Source organism: Camelina sativa, chromosome 12 (genome assembly GCF_030686135.1).
Source record: "Camelina sativa cultivar CO46 ecotype springtype chromosome 12, ASM3068613v1".
NCBI classification, from domain to species: Eukaryota; Viridiplantae; Streptophyta; class Magnoliopsida; order Brassicales; family Brassicaceae; genus Camelina; species Camelina sativa.
Window position 1 is genome coordinate 37016829 of NC_141891.1, and position 20831 is coordinate 37037659.

The 20831-nt window shown below is 37.9% G+C and overlaps 4 protein-coding genes and 1 pseudogene across 8 annotated transcripts; all 5 read right to left on the reverse strand.

The window, feature by feature from the left end:
* Positions 1-128: 128 nt before the first annotated feature.
* Positions 129-2399, reverse strand: LOC109126536 (uncharacterized). Of its 5 annotated transcripts, none has more exons than XM_087477624.1 (9): positions 2013-2399; positions 1888-1935; positions 1734-1769; positions 1476-1538; positions 1360-1387; positions 1033-1097; positions 695-760; positions 475-511; positions 129-299 (listed from the first exon to the last, which is right to left on the reverse strand). In XM_087477624.1, exons 3-8 carry the CDS (start codon positions 1757-1759, stop codon positions 493-495), a joined length of 267 nt encoding a protein of 88 aa, XP_087333750.1. In that variant the 5' UTR covers positions 1760-1769; positions 1888-1935; positions 2013-2399; the 3' UTR covers positions 129-299; positions 475-492. The 5 variants fall into 5 exon arrangements, with proteins under 5 accessions (XP_087333750.1, XP_087333748.1, XP_087333747.1 ...); XM_087477622.1 differs by having other exon boundaries at positions 475-563; positions 1185-1387; positions 2013-2379; XM_087477621.1 differs by having other exon boundaries at positions 475-563; positions 2035-2369.
* Positions 2400-2645: 246 nt separating this feature from the next.
* Positions 2646-9646, reverse strand: LOC104730498 (COP1-interactive protein 1). The gene is made up of 4 exons (XM_087477619.1): positions 9340-9646; positions 8774-8837; positions 7775-7928; positions 2646-7671 (listed from the first exon to the last, which is right to left on the reverse strand). Exons 3-4 carry the CDS (start codon positions 7866-7868, stop codon positions 2987-2989), a joined length of 4779 nt encoding a protein of 1592 aa, XP_087333745.1. The 5' UTR covers positions 7869-7928; positions 8774-8837; positions 9340-9646; the 3' UTR covers positions 2646-2986.
* Positions 9647-10411: 765 nt separating this feature from the next.
* Positions 10412-13058, reverse strand: LOC104730487 (uncharacterized). The gene is made up of 4 exons (XM_087477625.1): positions 12857-13058; positions 12354-12384; positions 11448-12273; positions 10412-11366 (listed from the first exon to the last, which is right to left on the reverse strand). The coding sequence occupies exons 2-4, from the start codon at positions 12370-12372 to the stop codon at positions 10568-10570; spliced, it is 1644 nt and encodes a 547-aa protein (XP_087333751.1). The 5' UTR covers positions 12373-12384; positions 12857-13058; the 3' UTR covers positions 10412-10567.
* Positions 13059-13523: 465 nt separating this feature from the next.
* LOC104730479 (uncharacterized) lies at positions 13524-16741 on the reverse strand. The gene is made up of 7 exons (XM_010449655.3): positions 15493-16741; positions 15114-15179; positions 14861-15005; positions 14551-14769; positions 14243-14456; positions 13956-14151; positions 13524-13863 (listed from the first exon to the last, which is right to left on the reverse strand). The coding sequence occupies exons 1-7, from the start codon at positions 16650-16652 to the stop codon at positions 13746-13748; spliced, it is 2118 nt and encodes a 705-aa protein (XP_010447957.1). The 5' UTR covers positions 16653-16741; the 3' UTR covers positions 13524-13745.
* Positions 16742-19589: 2848 nt separating this feature from the next.
* LOC104730461 (putative transcription factor At4g00232 pseudogene) lies at positions 19590-20342 on the reverse strand (annotated as a pseudogene).
* Positions 20343-20831: the final 489 nt, after the last annotated feature.

Below are 20831 nucleotides of genomic sequence, written 5' to 3' on the forward strand. Positions count from 1 at the left end.
TAAATTAACCCTTTGACCTAAAGAAATGAGAAAAATAAAATAAAATTATTGACTTTGGGCATGTGGTTTGAAACAAACAAAAATGGTGATGATGTGATTGTTTTGTACGTATGCCAAAGGGGAATTAATGCAAGATTTTTTCCTCTTTAATTAAGCTGTATTAGAGTAATTGTCATTGTTCAACATTAAACGTACACACATCTAGGAAAAAAAAGAAATGAAGTCGGTGGAGTTCTCTGGCGCAGTAACATTGTTGACCTCCAGAGTTGACCAATGTCACGTTGAATGTCTTCGGATCTCTGCGATGGACAACAAACATGTTAGTGTGATGGACTTATTGTTTGAAAATAAAAATTGGTCCATATGGAACTTAATAGACAACATGGCTAGATAGACAAAAAGTAAGCATACTATGTTCCATAAATAAAAATGCAGTGGACTAAACAATGATAAAACTAGTCCATAGAGAAGTACCTTGTTTGTTGTCCTCCACTAGTTCACCAATGTCAGGCTGAACAGATTCGAACATGTGCGATGGACAACACACATGTGAGTTCGATGGACTTACAGTTTTAAAACAAAAATGGTCCATCAGGAACTTAATAGACAACATGGTCAGATAGACAAGAAGTAAACCTATTGTGGTGTAGAAATGAATATACAGTGGACTTAACAATGATCAAAACTGACATACCTTCTTTGTGCAGTAACATTGTTGTCCTCAGCGAGTTCACCAGTGTCAGGTTGAATGTCTTCAAACCTGAACGATGGACAAAACATATGTGAGTTTGATGGACTTATAGTTATAAAACAAAAATTGGGAACTTAATAGACTAAATAGATGGATAGACAAAAAGTAAGCGTACGATGGACCAGAAATGTAGTGGACTAAACAAAGATAAACTTGTCCGTAAAGACATACCTGTTGGATCTGGTCCACCTAAACTATAAACCTACAGTGTGGACAAGATTATATTGATTGTAAAGGACAACAAAACGTAAAGCTAAAGGGATATTGACTACTTAAGAAACCTAGGAAAATAATCTGGGTAGACAAAAATCTTGGATTTTGGATCATGTCCACCATATTTGCAGATCTGCAATGTAGACAAGTTGTTTTGTTAGCAATTGACACAAAATGATATGGTCAACAAAATGAAAAGAAAGACAGAATGTTGGCGGACAAAAACTTTAGATGTTCGTCTGGTCCACCGGAGGCACATCATGATCAATGCATGTGTTGACAGCATACTTGTAGTTAGGACAAGTTTATATTGATATTAGAGGACAACAAAATGTAAAGCCAAATGGATATGGACGAATTAAGAAACCTAAGGAAATAATCGGATAGACAAAAACCTTAGATTTTGGATCTCGTCCACCGTATCTGTAAACAAGTTGGTTTGTTAGCAATTGACACAAAATGATATGGTCAATAAAATGGAACGAGGGACATAATGTTGGCGGACTAAAACCTTAGATGTTCGATCTGGTCCACCGGAGGCACATCATGATCAATGCATGCATCGATAGCAGACCTACAGTGTGGACATAAAAAGTTTAAACCAAACACTATATAGAGCAAAGGACATAAGACTAAATTTGTTGGGTCTGGTCCATCTAAAATACATATCTACAGTGTGGACAAGATTCTTTTGATAGCAAAGGACATCAATTCTGTAAAGCTAAAGGGATACAAACGACTTAAAGACATAACTAGGATAGACAAAAACCTGAAATTTTGGATCTCGTCCACCATGTCTGCAGATCTGCGGTGTAGACAAATTATTTTGTTATAAATAGACATAAAACGGCAAACCAAATAAACAATTTAATGCATAAACAAATAGACAATTTACAGAATTGTGGACTATTATCTCCCCTAACCTGCTAGAGGCGCCACCAGAAAGATTTCCTTCGGTGTTTTGGGGAAGACTGAAAGCAAAAAAAAGGGTAAGAGTATAAAATCATAAACCCTAAATACAACGCAAATTAGTTGACTATCATCATACCAAATGGTGTTAGGTATAAAACCTGCAGAACTAGATCTGGCAGAGTAAGACGAATCAGACGGAGGTCTTTTAATTTTATGGCACCGCGGGCGGCTGAAAGAGATTGAGATGAAAGAAGATGAGAAACCGAGAGAGACAAAGATGGAAGAGGAGAGAGAGAGAGAGAATTGAGTTTTGGAGAAAGAATTTGGGTTATTGATCGGCGTTACGTTTATTGATGCCTATTTAATTGTCTGACTGATTTATGTCAACTTTCCAGAAAAGCAGAAAATAAGGAAAATAATTAGATTTGTGTTTCAAAATAAAATGAGGGTATAATAGTCTTTCTGCAATGAGACTGTGGCAAGCGGGAAAATGGATTGAGAGAAGTGGCATTGCCAAAAATGTTTGACACTGTACATGGCATAAGTGATAATATTCTCTTTATAATTCAACATGGCTGACTTTATTTATTGTTATATACAAAAAAAAACATTATGAAACCAAATTAAAATAACAGTAGTTCACACTCTAAATTTAAGTCGAGATACAACGACTGTTACTGCAAGATTCTAAGCGACGATATGTATAATTGTTTTTGTCAATGAAGGTGCAAAGATGATAGTACTACACTACTACTGTATATATAACGAATACCAAACAAGCGAAAACACTTGACTATACGCAACAGCAGCAGCATTAATCGTTCTATACAAATCCCATTTGTGTGAATCCCTTTATTCCCCCTCCCATAAAAACCACCACCAACTTTGCCCACAATAAAAACCAAATTGACTTTAAAAAGCAACAAAACTTCCACAAACAAATAAAATTGTACCGACACAAATACACAAAATGTACCCAACCAAAAATATAACCTCCCGACCAGCTTCTTGATTGACCCAATCCCCAAAGAGTGTTCGGATTGATGTGAGGTGAAACCAGACTTTTGGGGCAGAAGAAGAACAACGTACCGTGTTGTGGGTCACGAGCCCTTAAGCTCGCTGCGACACTCTTTGGCCTCGAGCCACAACGGTCTTTGACAAAACCTCCTCAAGATATTCACAACGGCTTCTGTGGTGATCGATCCAAACACATAACTGTCTTATCGCTTCTCTTTTCTCTTCTCCAAGTCCCATCAAAGTCTCTTTCATCATCTCCTTCTCTTTCTCATCTTCTCTTACTTTTACTCCAAGCTTCTTTATTTCTTCATCTTTCTTCTCTATCTCTTTCTTCATCTTCCCATTCTCGTGATTTCTCTCTATCACCCAGTTCGTCGCAGTCCACAGTATTTTCGATGCCTCCATTACCGTTTTCTCGTATCTCCCCTGTTTCTCCGTGAATTTTCCCGACACGGATTGAAACCCGTCTACTGTTATGTTCACTTTATCTGCTATCTCTTTAATCATACCTCCGTATGTCTCGTGTGTCACCGTGAGATTTTTCTCAAGCAATGCTTGCTCCTCTAAGTGCTTAGCTTCTTCTTTCCTGAAAGCTTCTTCTTTCTCCGTTAGTACCTGTTCGGTTACTCTCAGTTTCTGGTTCGACAAACGTAGCTTAACCTCGATGTTACTGATCTTCTCCATGAGAGTTTCGATCTCGTCTCCTTTCATTTCCAGCTCGTTCCGTAAACTCTCCATTGTCTCTTCATGACCCACGATTGCAGTATCTCTGGATGTTACTTCCTTACCTCTCTCCTCCAACAATCTTTGACCTTCTTTGTAATCCTCTGTTAGCTTATTAAGTGTTGCTTCACTTTCTTTGAACAGTTCGTTGATCTGCATGTGTTCCTCTTTCAGCGTATTGTAAGCAGCTTCTTGCTCTACCAATGCTTTCTGGACATCGGTGATCTGATTCGACAATTCTGATTTCTCTTGATTCTCTCTCTCAAGTTCTGCTTTGGTTTCGCTCTTCTGCACCTCTAGAGAATCAAGCTCATGCTTCAGATTGTTAATCTGCTCTGTTAAGGCCATTGTTTCAGAAGATGCTTCATTGATTTTATCTTGCATTTGAACGTTCTCTTCCGTCCTAGTTCTCAGCTCCTCTTCAAGCTCACTTTTCTGTTTCTGTAGAGTCTCTAACTCAAGTTCAAGACCCTTAATCTTCTCTGATAAACCATTTCTTTCTTCTAGAATATTCTCGTGATCTTTAACCTTGTTTCTGATCTCCTCTTTTAGATTTATAATCTGACTCAGATATTCAGAGATCTCCTCTGTCTTCTTTTCAAGTTGGATCTCGAGTTCTGCTCTCTGGCTATCAAGCGAGGCCACTTGCTGTCTCAGACCATTAATCTCATCATCCAAACGCTTAATCTGCACTGAGGCTTCCTCGCTTTTGCACACCATTTGTTTCTCCAACTCTTCCGTTTGAGCAGACATTGAATCTAGTTCTGCTCGTAGACCATCAACCTCAGCTGTCAAACTCTCAATTGAGGACGATGATTGCTTCTCGTTCTCCTCAAGTTTTTGAGTTAAAGCTGAGAGTTCAGTTCCTCTCTCGTCCATTGACTTCTCAAGTTCTGTGATTCTTGCAACCATTTCTCTGTTTTGCGCTTCCAATTGCTCAATTACGGTGGTCTTGCTTGCAATCTCTCTCTCAAGATCTATTATACGAGAACGAACTAACTCTAGTTCCAGCTCAAGTGTCGCTACTGTTTCTTCTAGTTCCTTTATTTGCACCTGTGATTTGCTGTCCTTCTCTGTCAGAAGTAAAAGTTCGCCTTCTTTCTCAGCGAGCTGCTCCTTCAGTTTGGTCGAATCAGCTGTGAGTTCCTGTATCATGATCTGAGCCCGTTCAAGCTCATCTGAAGTTTCTGATAATTTCGTGGACATAGTTTTGCTTTCTTTTTCTGCAGCCTTCAGACTTTCGCTCGATTCTGAAACCCTGTGTTCGGATGATTCCAGTTGCGCTTCTAATTCTCTTAACTGAGTGGACGATTCTCTCTGATGAGTCTCATGGATATCCCTCAAGCTGAAAAGTTCATTGTCTTTCTCAGTGTGGCTCCCTTTTAATTGTTCCGACTCGGTCATAAGTTCTTGTATGGTGCTCTCCGCCCGCTTGATCTCAGTAGACATTTCTGAAATTCGCTGAGATAACATTTTCTTCTCTTCCTCTGAGCTGTTCAGGCTCTGGTTCAATTCTTCAACCTGTTTCTCTGCTGATTCCACCCGTGCTTCTAATTCTTTAACCTGACTTGAGGAGTCTCTCTTATAGGCCTCGTGTACCTCCACCAAACTAGAAAGCTCACTCTCTTTTTGTATGTGTGTATCTTTAGACTCTGCCAGTTCAGTCATAAGTTCCTCTACCTTGCTTTGGGCCTGTTTGAGCTCATTTGTAGTTTCCAAGATCTTTGAGGATATGGACTTGTTTTCTTCTTCTGCAGCATTCAGACTCGCATTCAAATCTACGACCTGTTGTTCTGATGATTTCAGTTGAGTTTCTAAGTCACTCAGTCGACTGGATGATTCTCTTTGATGAGTCTCGTGAATGTCCCTCAAACCAGAAAGTTCCTTCTCTTTCTCACCGTGGCTCTCTTTCAACTGTTCAGACTCAGAAATGAGTTCTTGTATATTTTTTTGTGCCTCTTGAATCTCATTAGATAACAATTTTTTCTCTTCCTCTGCATTGTCCAGACTCTGCTTCATATCTGCAAACTTTTGATCTGCTGATTTCACAAGTGCAACTAATTCTTCCACTCGACTCGTTGAATCTCTCTGATATGCCTCGTGTACCTCCACCAAACTAGAAAGTTCACTCTCTTTATCTTTGTGTCGGTCTTTCAGCTCTCCCAATTCATCCCTGAGTTCTTGTATAGTGTTCTGCGCCTGTTCAAGCTTGTCCATAGTTTCCAAATTTTTTGAGGAGATGGCTTTGTTTTCTTCCTCTGCATCCTTAAGACTCACACTTAAATCTGAGACCCGCTGTTCTGAAGATTCCACTTGAGCTTCTAATTCACTCACGCGAGTGGATGATTCTCTTTGATGAGTCTCGTGGATGTCCCTCAAACTGAAAAGATCTCTCTCCTTTACACTGTGACTCTCTTTCAACTGTCCAGACTCAGACACGAGTTCTTGTATGGTGTTTTTTGCCTCTTGAATCTCGTTAGAGAGTTCTGCTATTTTCTGAGATAGCCGTTTTTTCTCTTCCTCTGCATTGTTCACGCTTTGGTTCAAATCTCCCACCAATTTCTTTGAAGATTCCACTTGCTCTTCTAATTCTTTCACATCAGTTAATGAATCTCTCTGGTGAGTCTCGTGTGCCTCTGCCAAACTAGAAAGCTCACTCTCTTTCTCTGTGTGGCGGTCTTTCAACTTTTCCAATTCAGCCATAAGTTCCTGTATCGTGTTCTGCGTCTGTTCGAGCTTGTCCATAGTTTCCAAGTTTTTCAAGGAGATAGCTTTGTTTTCTTCCTCTGCAGCTTTCAGACTCGCACTCATATCTGAGACCTGCTGTTTTGAGGACTCCAGTTGAGCTTCTAATTCACCTGCTCTGGTGGATGAGTCTCTTTGATGAATCTCATGGATGTCCCTCAAACTGACAAGTTCTCTCTCTTTCACACTGTGGCTTTCTTTCAACTGTCCAGACTCAGACGTGAGTTCTTGTATGGTGTTCTGCGCCTCTTGAATCTCGTTAGATAGCAGCTTTTTCTCTTCCTCTGCATTGTTCAGGCTTTGGTTTAAATCTGCAACCAACTTTTCTGATGATTCGACGTGTGCTTCTAATTCTTTCACCTGAATTGATGATTCTCTCTCATGGTTTTTATGTAACTCCACCAAACTAGAATGCTCATTCTCTATTTCCTTGTACTTTTCTTTCATCTCTCCCAATTCAGAAATTAGTTCTTGTACGGTGGTCTGAGCCTGTTGGATCCCATCTGAAGTCTCCGAAACTTTCAATAATAGAGATTTATTCTCTTCCTCTGCACTATTCATACCACTGGTCAGCTCCGAAACTCGCTGCTCCGATGCTTCTAGCTGCTGCTTGAAATTAGAAGCATCACCTTTGAGCTGATCACTCGTTCTTTTCCAATCTTCTGCAACTTTTTCAACTTCTTGAAATTTTTTGATACCATTGTCTCTTTCAGTTTGCAGTTCATCTCTCTCTTTTTTAATATCTTCTAACTTCTGGTTCAGATCGGTTTCTGTTTTGCCAGCGACTTCCAGTTTCTGATGCAGTTCCTTGTTATCAGTCAGAGCTGTTGTCTTTTCACCCTCTAACTTCTCAGTTTCGAGTTTCAAATTATTGCTAATCGCTTCTGATTCTTTAAACTTCAGCAAAGCTACTTCAAGCTCAGAATCTACTGCTTCTTTTTCTTCAACAGTCGCAGTCAACTTCCCTTTCAGATCAGCAATTTCAAGATTAGCAGCTTCGATTTGTTGCTTCAAGGCACCTGTTACCGACTCTACATCTTTCTCTACTTTTCCATTTCCATTTCTCTTAGTCTTCCTCTTAGAAGAATGGTCAGAATCCGAGTCTGAGCTTGACGAAGAGGAGCTCTCTCCTTTCCCGTTGACCTTTTTCCTAATCTCTCCAGTTAGATCATCGTACTGGCGATACAGAGACTGGTATTCGTTGTAGAATTCATTCACTAACTCTGCAACCACCTGTCTTTTAGATTCATCTTCATCGATGTCTCCACTCTCAACTATTCCCAAGATTTTCTTCACCTTTTCATCTATTTCTGCATCAGATGATAAGAGTAGTTTTCACGTAAGACTTTAGACCAAGATTTATGGAATTGCATTTGACATGTGAAACAAAACTTAGTAGTGTTGAAAAATTACCAGTTTTAGTGCCTTTAAGCATTTCACCTTTCTCATGATCAAAATGAGGCTCAAAGAAAGACTTCAATGTCTCTCTAAACCTTTGCTTTTTCATGTCTTATTTTCTTCAGTTACTTCAACCAAATATTATCAATCAAAGAAACTCAATCTTCACCTGAGACCAAACAATTCACAGAGAAACTTATCATCAGAAAAAACGTTAAAGACTAGAAAAACTAACTTGTTCAAATTAAATGCCATTATTTAATTAGAAAAGAGGTACCATCCTTTTCACATTTATGTTCGTATATAATAACAAATTAGCAAACTAATAATAATAATAATATGGGGCTTTTTACAGAATCCAGATCATAGGTTAAGCATCTTGATAATTCAACAAAAAGAGAATATAATAATAGAAACAGATCCAGCAATTGAACTGTGACAAGGTTTGCAGATAAATAATAGAACTCGTGGGGCCCGCAAAGAACATAGAAAGATCATAGATTCAAACCCTTTCATCATTGAGTCACTTTGTTACCAAGTGATGAATTTACATTTACACTTACAGAGGTTAGGTTACAACAACAACAAAAAAAACAAAATCCAGTTTAATGAGAGGAGATAGAACTTGTGATTAAAAGCTAAATCACACTATTAGTGGCTGCTTATGGTCTAAATATGGAATCTGATAGGTATTTGGTTGCTAGACAAAAGATCTCATGTGGAGCCACATCAGCAATTTTGGAAATGGACCAGAAAGCACGCACATACCTCTAGAGAACGATAAAAGACAGCTATCATTATTTTCAGTTTCTTCATACCTCAGTAATGTGAGTTGTTTCTTTTTGTTCTTATATGTTACTTACTACCTTTAACAAACTACTATAAACAAATACAGTTTCGATTCACCTAAAACAAACAATCTCGATCCAATCAAATCCAATACTACTTAAATTAATAAGCATTTCATTTCAAGAAAAATAACAAGGAGGAGGAGAGTTACTAGTTTCTCTTTACCCTTTTTAATCTCAAACTTCCTTTTAAGCTCCACGAAAGATCCAAGAATCGATGGTTGTTTTGCCTGTATGGATAAGAGAAATGATTCATATATGAAACTGATAGAATTCTGAACTAAAAATAGAAGAATCAATAGTAAAATCTAAGCATCAATAGTTAGAACTGCCCCACAAAGCCAAAGATGAACAAAAACAAGGTTTGGAAAGTGAAGCTCATGATCTTGATTCTCACCTAATATAACCAACCCTACCGAAACTTTTAATGAACCAAATCAACGATAAATCCAACTAATTAACTCTAAATTGATCAAAACCCTCAACGAGACTAATATGAATTGGAGAACAAGAAACGCGTACTCGTTCCCAGCAAATAAGTATCATCGACAATAAAAATTAGACCATATGACGTTGTAATTTATGATCCAAATCCAAGACACTAAACCGAAAAAAACGAAAAAGCTGATCGAAGAAGAATCAAAGAGCAACATGGACGAACGAACTAGTAGTTCAAATCGATAATCAAACTCATGCGGAGAAATCGAAGCCGCTCGAAACCTAGAATTTTACCTGGACACGGAAAGCTCCGGAGATTTGAAGAAACTACCAAGAAGCTCTCTCGTAGCTCTTCTTCTCTCTTATATGTGTTACAGAGATGATGAGAAGAGATTACGAAGTTGAAATCGAAGCGAGGGAGAGGGAGAGAGAGAGATTGAAGAAAAAAAGAAAAGAAAAAAAAAGGTGATTTGGTTTGGACTTATCTGAGAGGAGAAGAAGGAGAGAAACAGTTATGCAAGCTCAACTTTTTTGTGTGTTGTTTTTTTCAATTTTGAAGGAGAGAGACGACGACTGGGGGAATCTTTTCCTAAACTCGTCTTCCACAAACACCCCTCTCTTTTACCACATTATTACGCTCCCTGCCACGCTATACGCTTCAATCAAATTCTCGTCAAGCAAGCAAGCCGGTCAATATTTCATTTGACTGTAGTAATCATATCATATGTGAGAGATTTATTTACGTTTTTATATCTTTTGTTTTTATTGGGCATGTCTAATGCCGTGATTAAGTTTAACACATGATTAACGCCTCGCTATCACCAAGTAAGTGCCTTTCCCGCCTTTTCTTAATACATAATTATAATTAGGAAAACCATCAAAAAGACCACATATTTGTATTCACATTATAAAAATTGGAAGGAATTATAATATATCTCTTTTCTGAGGAGTAATTTTTTTAAAAAAATTTAAATATATTTCTTTCATTTTCTCCTATTTATTATTTTGTTTGAATTATTTTGTGATTTCTCCTTATTAATAGGTTTTTTTTTCTCTTCAAATTATGCTTTCTTTATTGCTACAAGATTTTCATTCATATTATGTTTTTCCTCTTATCCATTAATTATAATTCAAGAAAATTCTTCTCTAGATTTCATCTTTATAAATAGTAGATTTTAAATATAATTACAATTTATGTTAGTAAATTGTACCTTATAGTTATAACTAATATTGCAGTGATAATTCTGGATTTATAATTCCATTTTAATAAATCCTATGTTAAACTTAGACATTTTGAAATAAACTAATCTATCTAAGTTTCTACAAAAGGAAGATTTAATAGATGAAGGTCAAACCTAACAAAATAGTGGAAAAAGCTTACAATGTTCAATCTTAGGAATAGTTGAAAACAAAGTGTTAAAATATGTTATTTACAAGTTACAACAATTAATAAGTAATCAAACCTTGCAACATAATATTTACAATTTTACACCAAAATGAGAGAAGAAAGAGGAAGTGAAGTTTATGCTTGAAGAGCAACGTTGAAGATGGATGTTTTGAGATCATCATATCGACAACGTTGATAATCAACCAATACACATAGTTGTCTTATGGCTTCTCTCTTCCCTTCTCCTAAGCTCAACAACTCAAACTCTTTCTCCCTCACATCTATCTCAAGCTTTTTTATTTTCCTCATAGCCTTTTCTAGACTCAGCTTCCCTGTACCTTCCTCCGCTAGCTTCGCCTCTAGTTTCGATAGCTTCTCCTTTAGTAAACATTCTTGAGCTTCTCTACATTCCAGCTTCGCTTCTAGAGTTTCCACCTCATGCTTCATCTTGTTGTCCTTCTCCTTCACCAACTTTCTCGCTGAATCGATGTCTTTAGCTAACCTAGTGACTCGGCTCACTAGTTCTCCGCTTTCTTCCAGCTTCTTTATCGCCATCTCTGGTCCAGCAAGCCCTTTCTCCACCATTTCCTTGATTTTCTTGAACTGGGATTCAGAGACAGTGCAATCTTCTCTGTTTCCTCTGTTCTCTTGTAAGACTTGTGTGTTGTCTCTTGTCTTGATATAGTTGTTCTTGCTCTCTACGTGTATTTGTTCGGCTACATGGATCCTCCTGTACAGTATACGGATATGATCTTCCATTTTCATTCGAAAATCTTCAGCCAACTCTTCCATTTTCCTCTCGAGAAGATTGGTATTCAATTTCGAACCACCAAACGACCAACGTTTCATTAGCTTCTGATCCTCTGAGGACTTATCAATGGTATCTTTTTGTTCTTTAAGAAGTTTCTTCTGATCATTATTCTCAATAGATAGCCTGCAGTGAATTAAAATCAATGGTCACAAACCAACAAACTTCAATTTAAAAAGCTTTTAACAAACTCTTATTATCTCTTACCGCTGAATGATATTTTCTTGTTCCTTCTCAGAAACGTGGTTGTCAAGTTTCTTACTCTTGTCTTCAATTTCATCAATCTCTGTGATTCTTGTGTGCAGCTTCTGATTCTCTTCCTTAAGACGATCAATCTCAGTAATCTTACACTTCATCTCTTCGCTATATTCCTTTCTCTTCTTCCCAATGCCGGCTTCAAGTTTCTGTACTTTGTTCAACAAAGCTTCCTTTTCTTCAACAATCTTCAGCTCAGCCTTAGCTTGTTTCTCTGCCTCTTCCTCCAAACGCTTCAATCGAATTTGCGTCTCTGAGACTTGATTTGTTTTATCCTCCAGCTTCAGTTCCAACTCCTTTTTCTGGCTACGCAACAATGCAGCTTCGCTTTTAGTCATCAAGCCTTTGAAATGTTCTCTATCCTCGTTTCTCTTGCCTTGAATATCTCCCGCCACTTGCAAGTTTTGATCTCGTAAAAAACTCGTTTCTTGTTTCAGATTGCTCACTTGTCTCTCCAGATCTTCGTTTCTTAGCTGTGTCTCTTGTAGCTTTTGGAGCATCACCGCGTAATCCGAGCTAACGTTACCGGTACTGCTGATCTCTATCTCCTCTGAAGAATAGTAATCCAAATCCGAACTTGACCTCGATGAAGAAGTAGTACCCAATTTTGCTTTCCTTCCATAATTATTAGTCTCAAAATCGTCAAACACAGAGTAAAGTAAACGACACCGCCCGTGAAGATCTTCAACGATCCCAACAAGCTCTTTCTTTGTAACCTTTGGGATCTTGTTTTTGTTTTGAATAAACTTTAAAAGTATAGACACCTTCTTCTCCACTTCTGCAGATATATATATTATAACAACATAATCACATAACAAAAAACTTCAAAAACATAGTGAACATTGTAACAATTCTTACCTGCTTTCGCTTCCTCCATTTTCCAATAACTCTGAAAACACACAAAGAAACAAACAACATTGATCAAATTTCAAAGCATATACAAACAAGTAGCAAATCTTTAACTTGGCATGTAAGTAAACAAAATGATCAATTAAATCACCGCATTGACAATAAAAATGGAACAAATCATATTCCTTGAGCCCCAAGAAAGGTTTTAAATTAAGGTTTTTCATGAGGATTAGAGTAGAAATTTTTCAAATGCAGCTTTCAGTATGGTCCTATAGAGAGAAAAATATACATATAAGAAAACTAGAGAAATAAAAAATGGTAAGAAAGATTGAGACAATGTCAGAGGATGTAAACTAAACGAAGGTCGCAATCATGACCCTACACCGAGAATGACGATTTCGTTCGTAAAGGAGAAAAAAAAAACACAACTGGGTTCCACCATTGATGCAATTTAAACCCCTAAACTTAATGTTTGGTTCCGGCAAAGAAATTAATAAGGTTTAGATTTTCACCGGCAAAGATCCGGGTAGATATTTTTCTTTTCTCCGTGCGGCTGAGAAAGCTGAAAAAAGAAAGAACACAAAAGATTTTTCTAAAACTATTTTTTTCCCCAAAAAGAAGAATTTGAAAGAGAAGATTTTAGCAGAAAGAAAAATGGGATGAGAGAGTCAGATAAAACGAGAGGTTGTGTTTTTTTTTAGTCTTTTGATTATTATTTTTAAAGATTTCTCTTTTTTGGATTACGAGAGGGGGGAATTGCAAAATTTGGCACTACCTGTGTTATCTAAAATGCCATTCAACTTGCATATAATTACGGAAATAACCAACAGCACGAACGAACGAACGAATGAGTTTTGCTAATTTCTCGGCGTCGTCTTTTATGTATATCTCTCGATATTTTGTCCAAAGGACGTGATTGGTTCAAATTAATCCCCCACTCGCTCAGCTGACGTGGACATATCTCTATGGCTTGTGCTGCAAGTTGCCAACTGACCTAAATTATAATCAGCCGACTCAAGTGTGAAAAGATAAGTGTCCTAAACTACTACAGTAATAAACAAAATTACCTGACGGTGTAAAACAGTAATAATATGATTTTTCCCATTTAAGACATGTGATTTAGTTGGTTAATCTACGAAAACTTGACCTGCTGATAAAAAATAAGACTGGACTTCAACGTTTCACAAACCGGAATGAAGCATCCTGATTAGTTCCTCTAACTTGTAGCAAACCAAAACCAAACCACAAAAGTTAACCAAATTGAGTTTTGTTTGGTCCCTTCGATAACAAAAATTACTGCTAAATCAAACACGATGCGTGACGATGTACAGAGAACTACTAAGTAAGAAAACAAAACAACTCACAGTTTTGATTTAATTTCAAATTAAAAAAAGTTTAATCTTAATCATCCTCAGAAGCAGCAACCTTCTGTTTCTTCCATTTGTATGCAGCTTCGAGAATCTTGAGATTCGTCGTCTGCGATTCTTCTGGGTACATGTAATCGATGTATTCTTCGTACCTGTTAAGAGAGATTCAAACCATTTTTTTCACGTTAGGCTTTTAGCATTCGAAACTTAACAAATCGAGAAATTATATATAAGCAATGCGTACTCTGTTGAACCGTCTTCTCTACTGATTTGCTTTCTCTTCTTGAGCTTCTTTGGAAGCTTCGATCGAACAATACTAACATCCCCGAGGTTACCAAACCTCGACTCCATATTCAGCCAATCCTCCAAGAGTGTAGCTCGTTCTTCCTTCAGCTCCGGTGCCGAGTCTTTGTAGTATGTGTTGGCTCTATCGAAAATTGCTGAGTAGAAGAAACATAGATAGAAAAAAAACAGTTAAAACATGTCACAAGGAATCATCAATACTCATATGACGTGTAATCTTAAAGTTACCTCTGGCACGTTCAATACAGTCCTTTTTGTGTTCAAGAACACCTTCTTCTTGTTCTTCATCTTCGTTCTCATCTTCTTCTATTTCTGCAGCAGAAGCTTCAAACTTTGCAAAGCTAACCCACACCTTGTAATGCTTAGTACGGTCCAAGAGTCGCTCATACAAAGCTCTGGTCCTCTCTAATTCCCCTTCAGCTATCTCAAAATCAATGTATGCCTGCCACAAACAATATAGAATTTCAATGATTGAATCGGTTTCAACAGTTTGAGGAATCTCCCTTCTATGAATGTATACGACTGGAAAAACATACCTTCCATAGCAGCTCAGGCATGTCAAGAGCTGGCTGGGATATTGCAAGTTCAAAAATAGCTCTAGCTCTTTCGGTTTCAACAAGAGACCTCTCTAATTCAGCATACTTGCTCCAGGCATAGCAATTCTCAGGGGACCACTCAAGGTACCGTTCATATAACTTTCTACACCTATTCATGTTTCCCAACTGAAGCTCGATCTCAATGTATTTCTTGAAGATCTATTTGCAGGAAAAGAAATCACCACAGTAAGTTAAGTAAAACCATGTGTGCTTAAAAGGAGAGGAATAACCTTATCTTTTTTAGGCTAACCTTATCTTTGGGAGCTTGCCCAATCGCATTTCCTAATATCTGCCGAGCACCCGTGAGATTCAATTGCCTTATCTCAAACTGAGCAGCGAGCAACCATAGTTTGGCAAAAGAAAATTTGTTGTGGGGGATAAGCTTGAGACACTCTCTGAAAATTATAGTAAGAGAAAGACAAATAGTTAGTTTAAAGTTATCTTGTGATAATTTGACAAAATAGCCATGACAAAAACGTAAATGAATATAGACTTTAGCGTACCTGTAAACATCTCGGGTACGCTCAACATCTTCATTTTCGATCTCTTCATACAATGCATAATTAATCCTACATCAATTAGTCACATCAGTGTCAGTATATGAGAAAACCACAGAACCATAAGCTAACAAAATTCAACAAAAATAGGATTCCATGGAACGCAAGAATCTGTTCTCATATATTTAGTAACTTGGATATGCTAAAAGCTCGACATAGGTGATATAACTAACATCTACCTAAGAGAACCAACTCGAACAGTTCAGATAAAGGAAACTAAACTTAAACTTGTTATTGAAACCATGATCAGCATATTCAAATCTAAAATCAATAATGTGGTATTGCCAAAAATCAGCAAATTGAATAGGAAAAGAAAGAAACTCACCAAAGATAGATATATCTTTGCCAGTATCGTTTCTCATCAGCTGGTGGAACATTAGCAATAGCCCTCTCATAGATTTCTCTAATCCTATCTTTGTTCCCCACACTCTCCTCTAACCTAACATAATCGAACCACGAATCATAGTTCAAAGGATTCTTCCTTACTTCATCTTCATACTGAAACCTCCTCTTCCCAACAATGGCATCCTCAATCCCTTCCTTATCACCATACTGCTTCTCGAAAGCCACAAACTTTCTATACAAATCCTCAGCTCTGCCTTTAGGAATATGATCAAGAGCAAACTTGTAAATAAACCTAGCTCTTTCTACTTCCTTACAGCGTTCTTCAAACTCAGCAAAAGCCACAAAGAGCTGCTCAGCTTCTTCATCATCAGCTAGCTTCTCTGTGGCACGTTCATACACACCCCTACAACGCGCAACTTCCCCACCCTTCATCTCAAACTTAGCATATCTAATATAGGCAGATACTCTCGGATGACACAGAACAAATCTCTCGTAGATGGTTCTAGCACGTTCGATTTCGTTATACCTAAGTTCGAATTTAATGAACGAGAGCCAACCTTGTTGATCCGGAGACCAATCCATCCACCGTTCAAAAATCTGTCTAGCTCCGGCGATGTTGCCAAGTATCTCCTCCATATGAATATACTTGTACCAAAGCTGGTCAACACGAGGAAGAAGCGTAACAGCTCGATCCCAAACGTTTCTGGCACTGTTGACAAACTTGTTCTTCATCTCGAACTCAGCGTATTTGAGCCAAAGCGTATGGTTCCTGTAGTCTCCTTCTATGGCTCGCTCCCACACACTCCGAGCACGAGCGTAGTCCTTCTGCGACTCTTCCCATTGAGCGTACTTGACCCAAACTTGAATGTTCCATCTCGCGCGACGGATCTGGTCCTCAAATTCCTTTCTCCGGCGGAGTCTGTAGTCGGAGAGCTCGGTGGAGTCAGTGATTTTTTGCTTAGGCGGACGGATCTCAGCTTCTTGTCTCTCACGAGCTTCTCTCAAAATCTGTTCGGCGGTGATTTGAACCGGCGCCGGAGTTTTGTTTTTGACACGAGTAGGTCTTGGAAGCTTGACTTCAGTATCTTTCCGAGTCATATACCCTAAGGTACGATCGGAATCTTTGCCGCCGGAGGCCATTAGAGAGAGCTCGCGGTTTTGCTTTTTTCTGGGGTTTCTAGATTTTTGGGTAAAAAGAAGTAAAGGGATTGAGAATAGAGGAGAGAAACGGAGAAGCATATGTTTATATATTTATTGGGCTCTTATTAGGCCGTCATAGGTTTAAGCTCATATATCATTCTAAGCCCATTACTCTGATTTTTTTTCTAGAAGTAAGAAATACGGAACCAAGACAAATGAAGAGAGCATTGGCCAATTCATAGTAACAGGAGAAAACGGTTCAACTAAACTTTTGTGTAAGAAACACTTCAAACTTCAAAGTTGCATCAACGATAGAACATTCAAAAACGAATACTGCAGTTAAACAACAGAGTTGGTCAAATTCGAAATTCAAAATAAAATAAGCAAAAGGTAAAACCAATATCTTAACATAAAAAGTAACAATCCAAGACAAAGTCATTAACGACATAACATGAACCAGAAACTTGAAGATTGCATAATCCGAAATCAAAAGAAATAACCAGAAAACATAAAACCAAATCCAAAGTTGCAAAGAAAAAAGAAAAAAAAAAAAGAGGCATGTTGCATCTAATGGGATGATGATGCATCAACGATGGATAAGAGAGACAATATCATCCACAAAGGCTGTTTTTTGTAAGAGAATTTCGTTATCTTTGGTCTTCAAAACTCTCCATCGGTCCATCATTTCCCTCTTCTTCTCTTCTGAAACCCCACCCCAATCCATTTTCACTTCATTTTCATCCCTGCCAAGATGAGTAACCATAGGAAGCAAAAACGAGTTGCTAAACCAATCTCCTCCTTTTCCATGATTCATCACATCCTTATGATCACCTTCCAGCTTCTGGATCCCGTCACTCCTTGAATCTTCAGCAGCATTCGATCCTGGTACCGAGTTTCCCCAAATTTTCCCATACAGTTCAAAAGCTTTAAGATCTAGAGGTTTCAAAGCAGACGGTTTCTTACCTTTTTCTTCTCTCTTCCCATACTTCGTTTTAAGTTTTGAAATCTTTGACATGCATTGTGCGAAAGTAGCCTTAACGGTGAAAGACTTCTTGATGAAGTTGTAGAATCCATCCTTGTCTTTGGTGTATGTTTTACCTTTAGCAGATTGGAATTCAAGAATTCCTTCAAGCAAACGCACCTCGTCGTCCTCGGTCCAAAACCGTGGAGGGATCAGCTTCTTGTCACTCGTTTTCACTTTCTTTGCAGCATTCATGTCTTCAGAGGAAGAACCTTCACTCACACGCTTCTGTGCCTTGCCGGAAACATAGATCTCCTTCTCCTTAGCTATCTCAGCTTTGGAAGGTGTTTCTTTCTTTTTGGGAACTTCTTCCTTAGACAAAGAAGCCTCATCCTCCTCAGAGCTCTCTTCTTCACTATTGTCCTCTTTTGCTTCCTCCTCAGACGAGGAGACAAAGATCTCATTCTTCTTGGCTATCATCTCGGCTTTGGAAGGAGTTTGTTCCTTCGTGGACTCGGAGGAAGCCTCATCCTCCTCCTCAGAGCTCTCTTCTTCCTCCTCGGAGGACACACAGATCTTCTTCTCCTTGGCTATCTCGGCTTTGGAAGGAGTTTGTTCCTTGGTGGGCTCATCTTGCTCAGAATCGGAGGAAGCCTCATCCTCCTCGGAGCTCTGTTCACCACAGTGCTCTTCTTCTTCTTGAGGCGGGGAAGGTTTCGTCTGCAAGCCCAAGGCGGCTTTAGTAAGAGTAGTCGCCGATGGTCCGGATGGAGTGGATACTTGTTCCCCTTCGTCAGAGGAAGACTCGTATGATGATGAACTTACTGAAGAAGTATCATTTTTAGTCGCCATTGTAAGTGAGATCCAAAGAAAACGTTTCGGGGTCTCTCAAAGTTATGAGTAGGGGGTGATAAAGAATAGAGACAATTGAGATTTGAGAGAGAGTACTTAAACCCAAATAACGTGCATGGGAAATTGTAATAAATAAAGAATATGAACCCAAAACATATTTACTCACTCTTTTTTTTTTGAATAATATTCACTCACTCATTAATTGTCTCTTTCTAGTTTTTTTTTCTCTTTTTAGGGAAGATCGAGAGACTAAAAAAAATAGGAAAAGATTGACATAAATAAATTGAGAATTACAATTATATTTAATGGGTACAAAAATTCGAATCTTGAAAATTCTCTCTTGGCCAAAACTTACAATTTGTCGAACCAAAAACGAGTTGCTGAACCAATCTTGTCTTTGTTCAAGATCCTTATGATCTTCTTCTTCTTCTAGTTTCTTAGTCCTCTCATTCTTCATCGACCCCTCAAAATCATCCAAACCCCAAATCATTTTAGAAAATTCAAAAGATTTCAGATCATGAGATTTCGCAAGCAGGCGGTTTTTTGACCGTTCTTCCATTTATTTATAAACTTCCTCTTCACAGTTTTGATTTTTTTCTATGCACTGAGAGAAACTAACCTCAACGCTAATAGAATTCTTTGTGAAGTCATAGAATCCACTCTTACTCAGTCCTTGTCTTCCGTATTTTAGATTTTATGGCTCAATATCAATTAGAATTATGTGAATTTATCATACTTTCTCATAGTACGTAGTGACAACACAAGAAGGTCTCATTCATTTGTTAAAAGCCTCTAGCCTTTGAAATATTTTGTTGCATCACTATCATTAGTATTAAACCTTTTCTTACATGCATACGAATGGTCTATAACCTAAACCTATATATTGTGCAAGAAACACTTCAAGTTCTTCTTCTCAACGAAAGATTATAGTAAAAGCAATGCTGTAGTTTCACATCTAACAAGAGTCAAATTCCCAAGAACCAGATTTAATCAAATAAAAGATAAACCATCAAATCCAAAATAACAGTCATCATAACATAAAACATAGAAATTACTTAGAAATAAAAATCCGAAAAAAAAAACCACAAAACCAGAAGAAGCAAATTTAGAAAGAGACATTAATATTACATGAGACGGGATGATGATGCTGCAACGATAACAGAAACCAAATCCTTGAAAAACTTTGACTTTTGTGGCATAGATTCACGTTCCTTGGCTCGCAAGATTCTCCACTTCTGATCCATTTTATTCTTCTTCGCTGTAGGAACCGCATCCCATTTGCTCTTCAGAGAATCTTCATCAACGCCACGGCTTACAACTTGTCCAACCAAAGTCGCATTCTCAAACCACTTTTCTCCTTCACGACTCATCACTGTTTGCTTCTCTTCTTTAGGCTTTACAACCCGCTTACTCCTCTTTGGTTTCTCAACGGCAGATCCCAACAACTTAGAAACTTTCTGGTAGTAACAATCCGAGGTAGATGGTTCTTTAGCATTCCTCCTTTGATCCATTAATAGCTTCTTCAAACTATTCATCTTCTCTACATATTCGTCGAAAGACTCTAAATTTGTATATTCCGTCATGAACTCGAAAGTTTCCTTCATATCAACAAAAGGATTCTTCCCTGTTAGAGCATGACAATCAAGAATACCTTGTAGCACACCGATCTCTTCTTCCTCTACATACTCCAACCTTTGGGAACACACCTTTTTCACAACCTTCTTTGATCGCTTTGCATTCACGTCTTTGTTCGCTAACAACGTCCCTTCGTTTTTCCGCTTCTTCCCAGTTAGCTGAGCTGCACCGGAACCACCACAAACCTCCTTCTTCTCGGACCGATTCGAATTCACTTTGCCCATTATCAAAGAACGTTTCAGCTTCTCTAAGAGAGAGAGAGAGAGAGAGAGAGAGAGTGAGAGAGAGAAAGAGAGAGAGATTTGGTGGATATGTAAACCCGCAAGTCACATTAGACGGTTTGTTTGCTATTTATTGGAAAATGTGTGTTTTGCCTTTCATTAGTTATTCTTTCGTTTTTTTTAATGCTTTCTCGGTGTGTTATTTATTCAAATTCATTCAAATTTGATCAATAATACTCTGTATGAATTTTGTTCCAACTTCCAACATACTTATTGTGCAATTCAGAATAGTCATGGAGAATTTTAAAACCTAATACTTTTGTTCAATACTATATATGAACTTTGATCAGTATGAAATTTGTTCAATTATGCTTCTTAAGCAATTCAGAATAATCTTGGAGAAATTTATAACCTAATAATACAACTGTCACGAGAGATAAATTTGGCAAATTATTGACTAACGAAATTAATTGGTGAAATCAGAACTATATATAGTGCTGACTTTTGGTT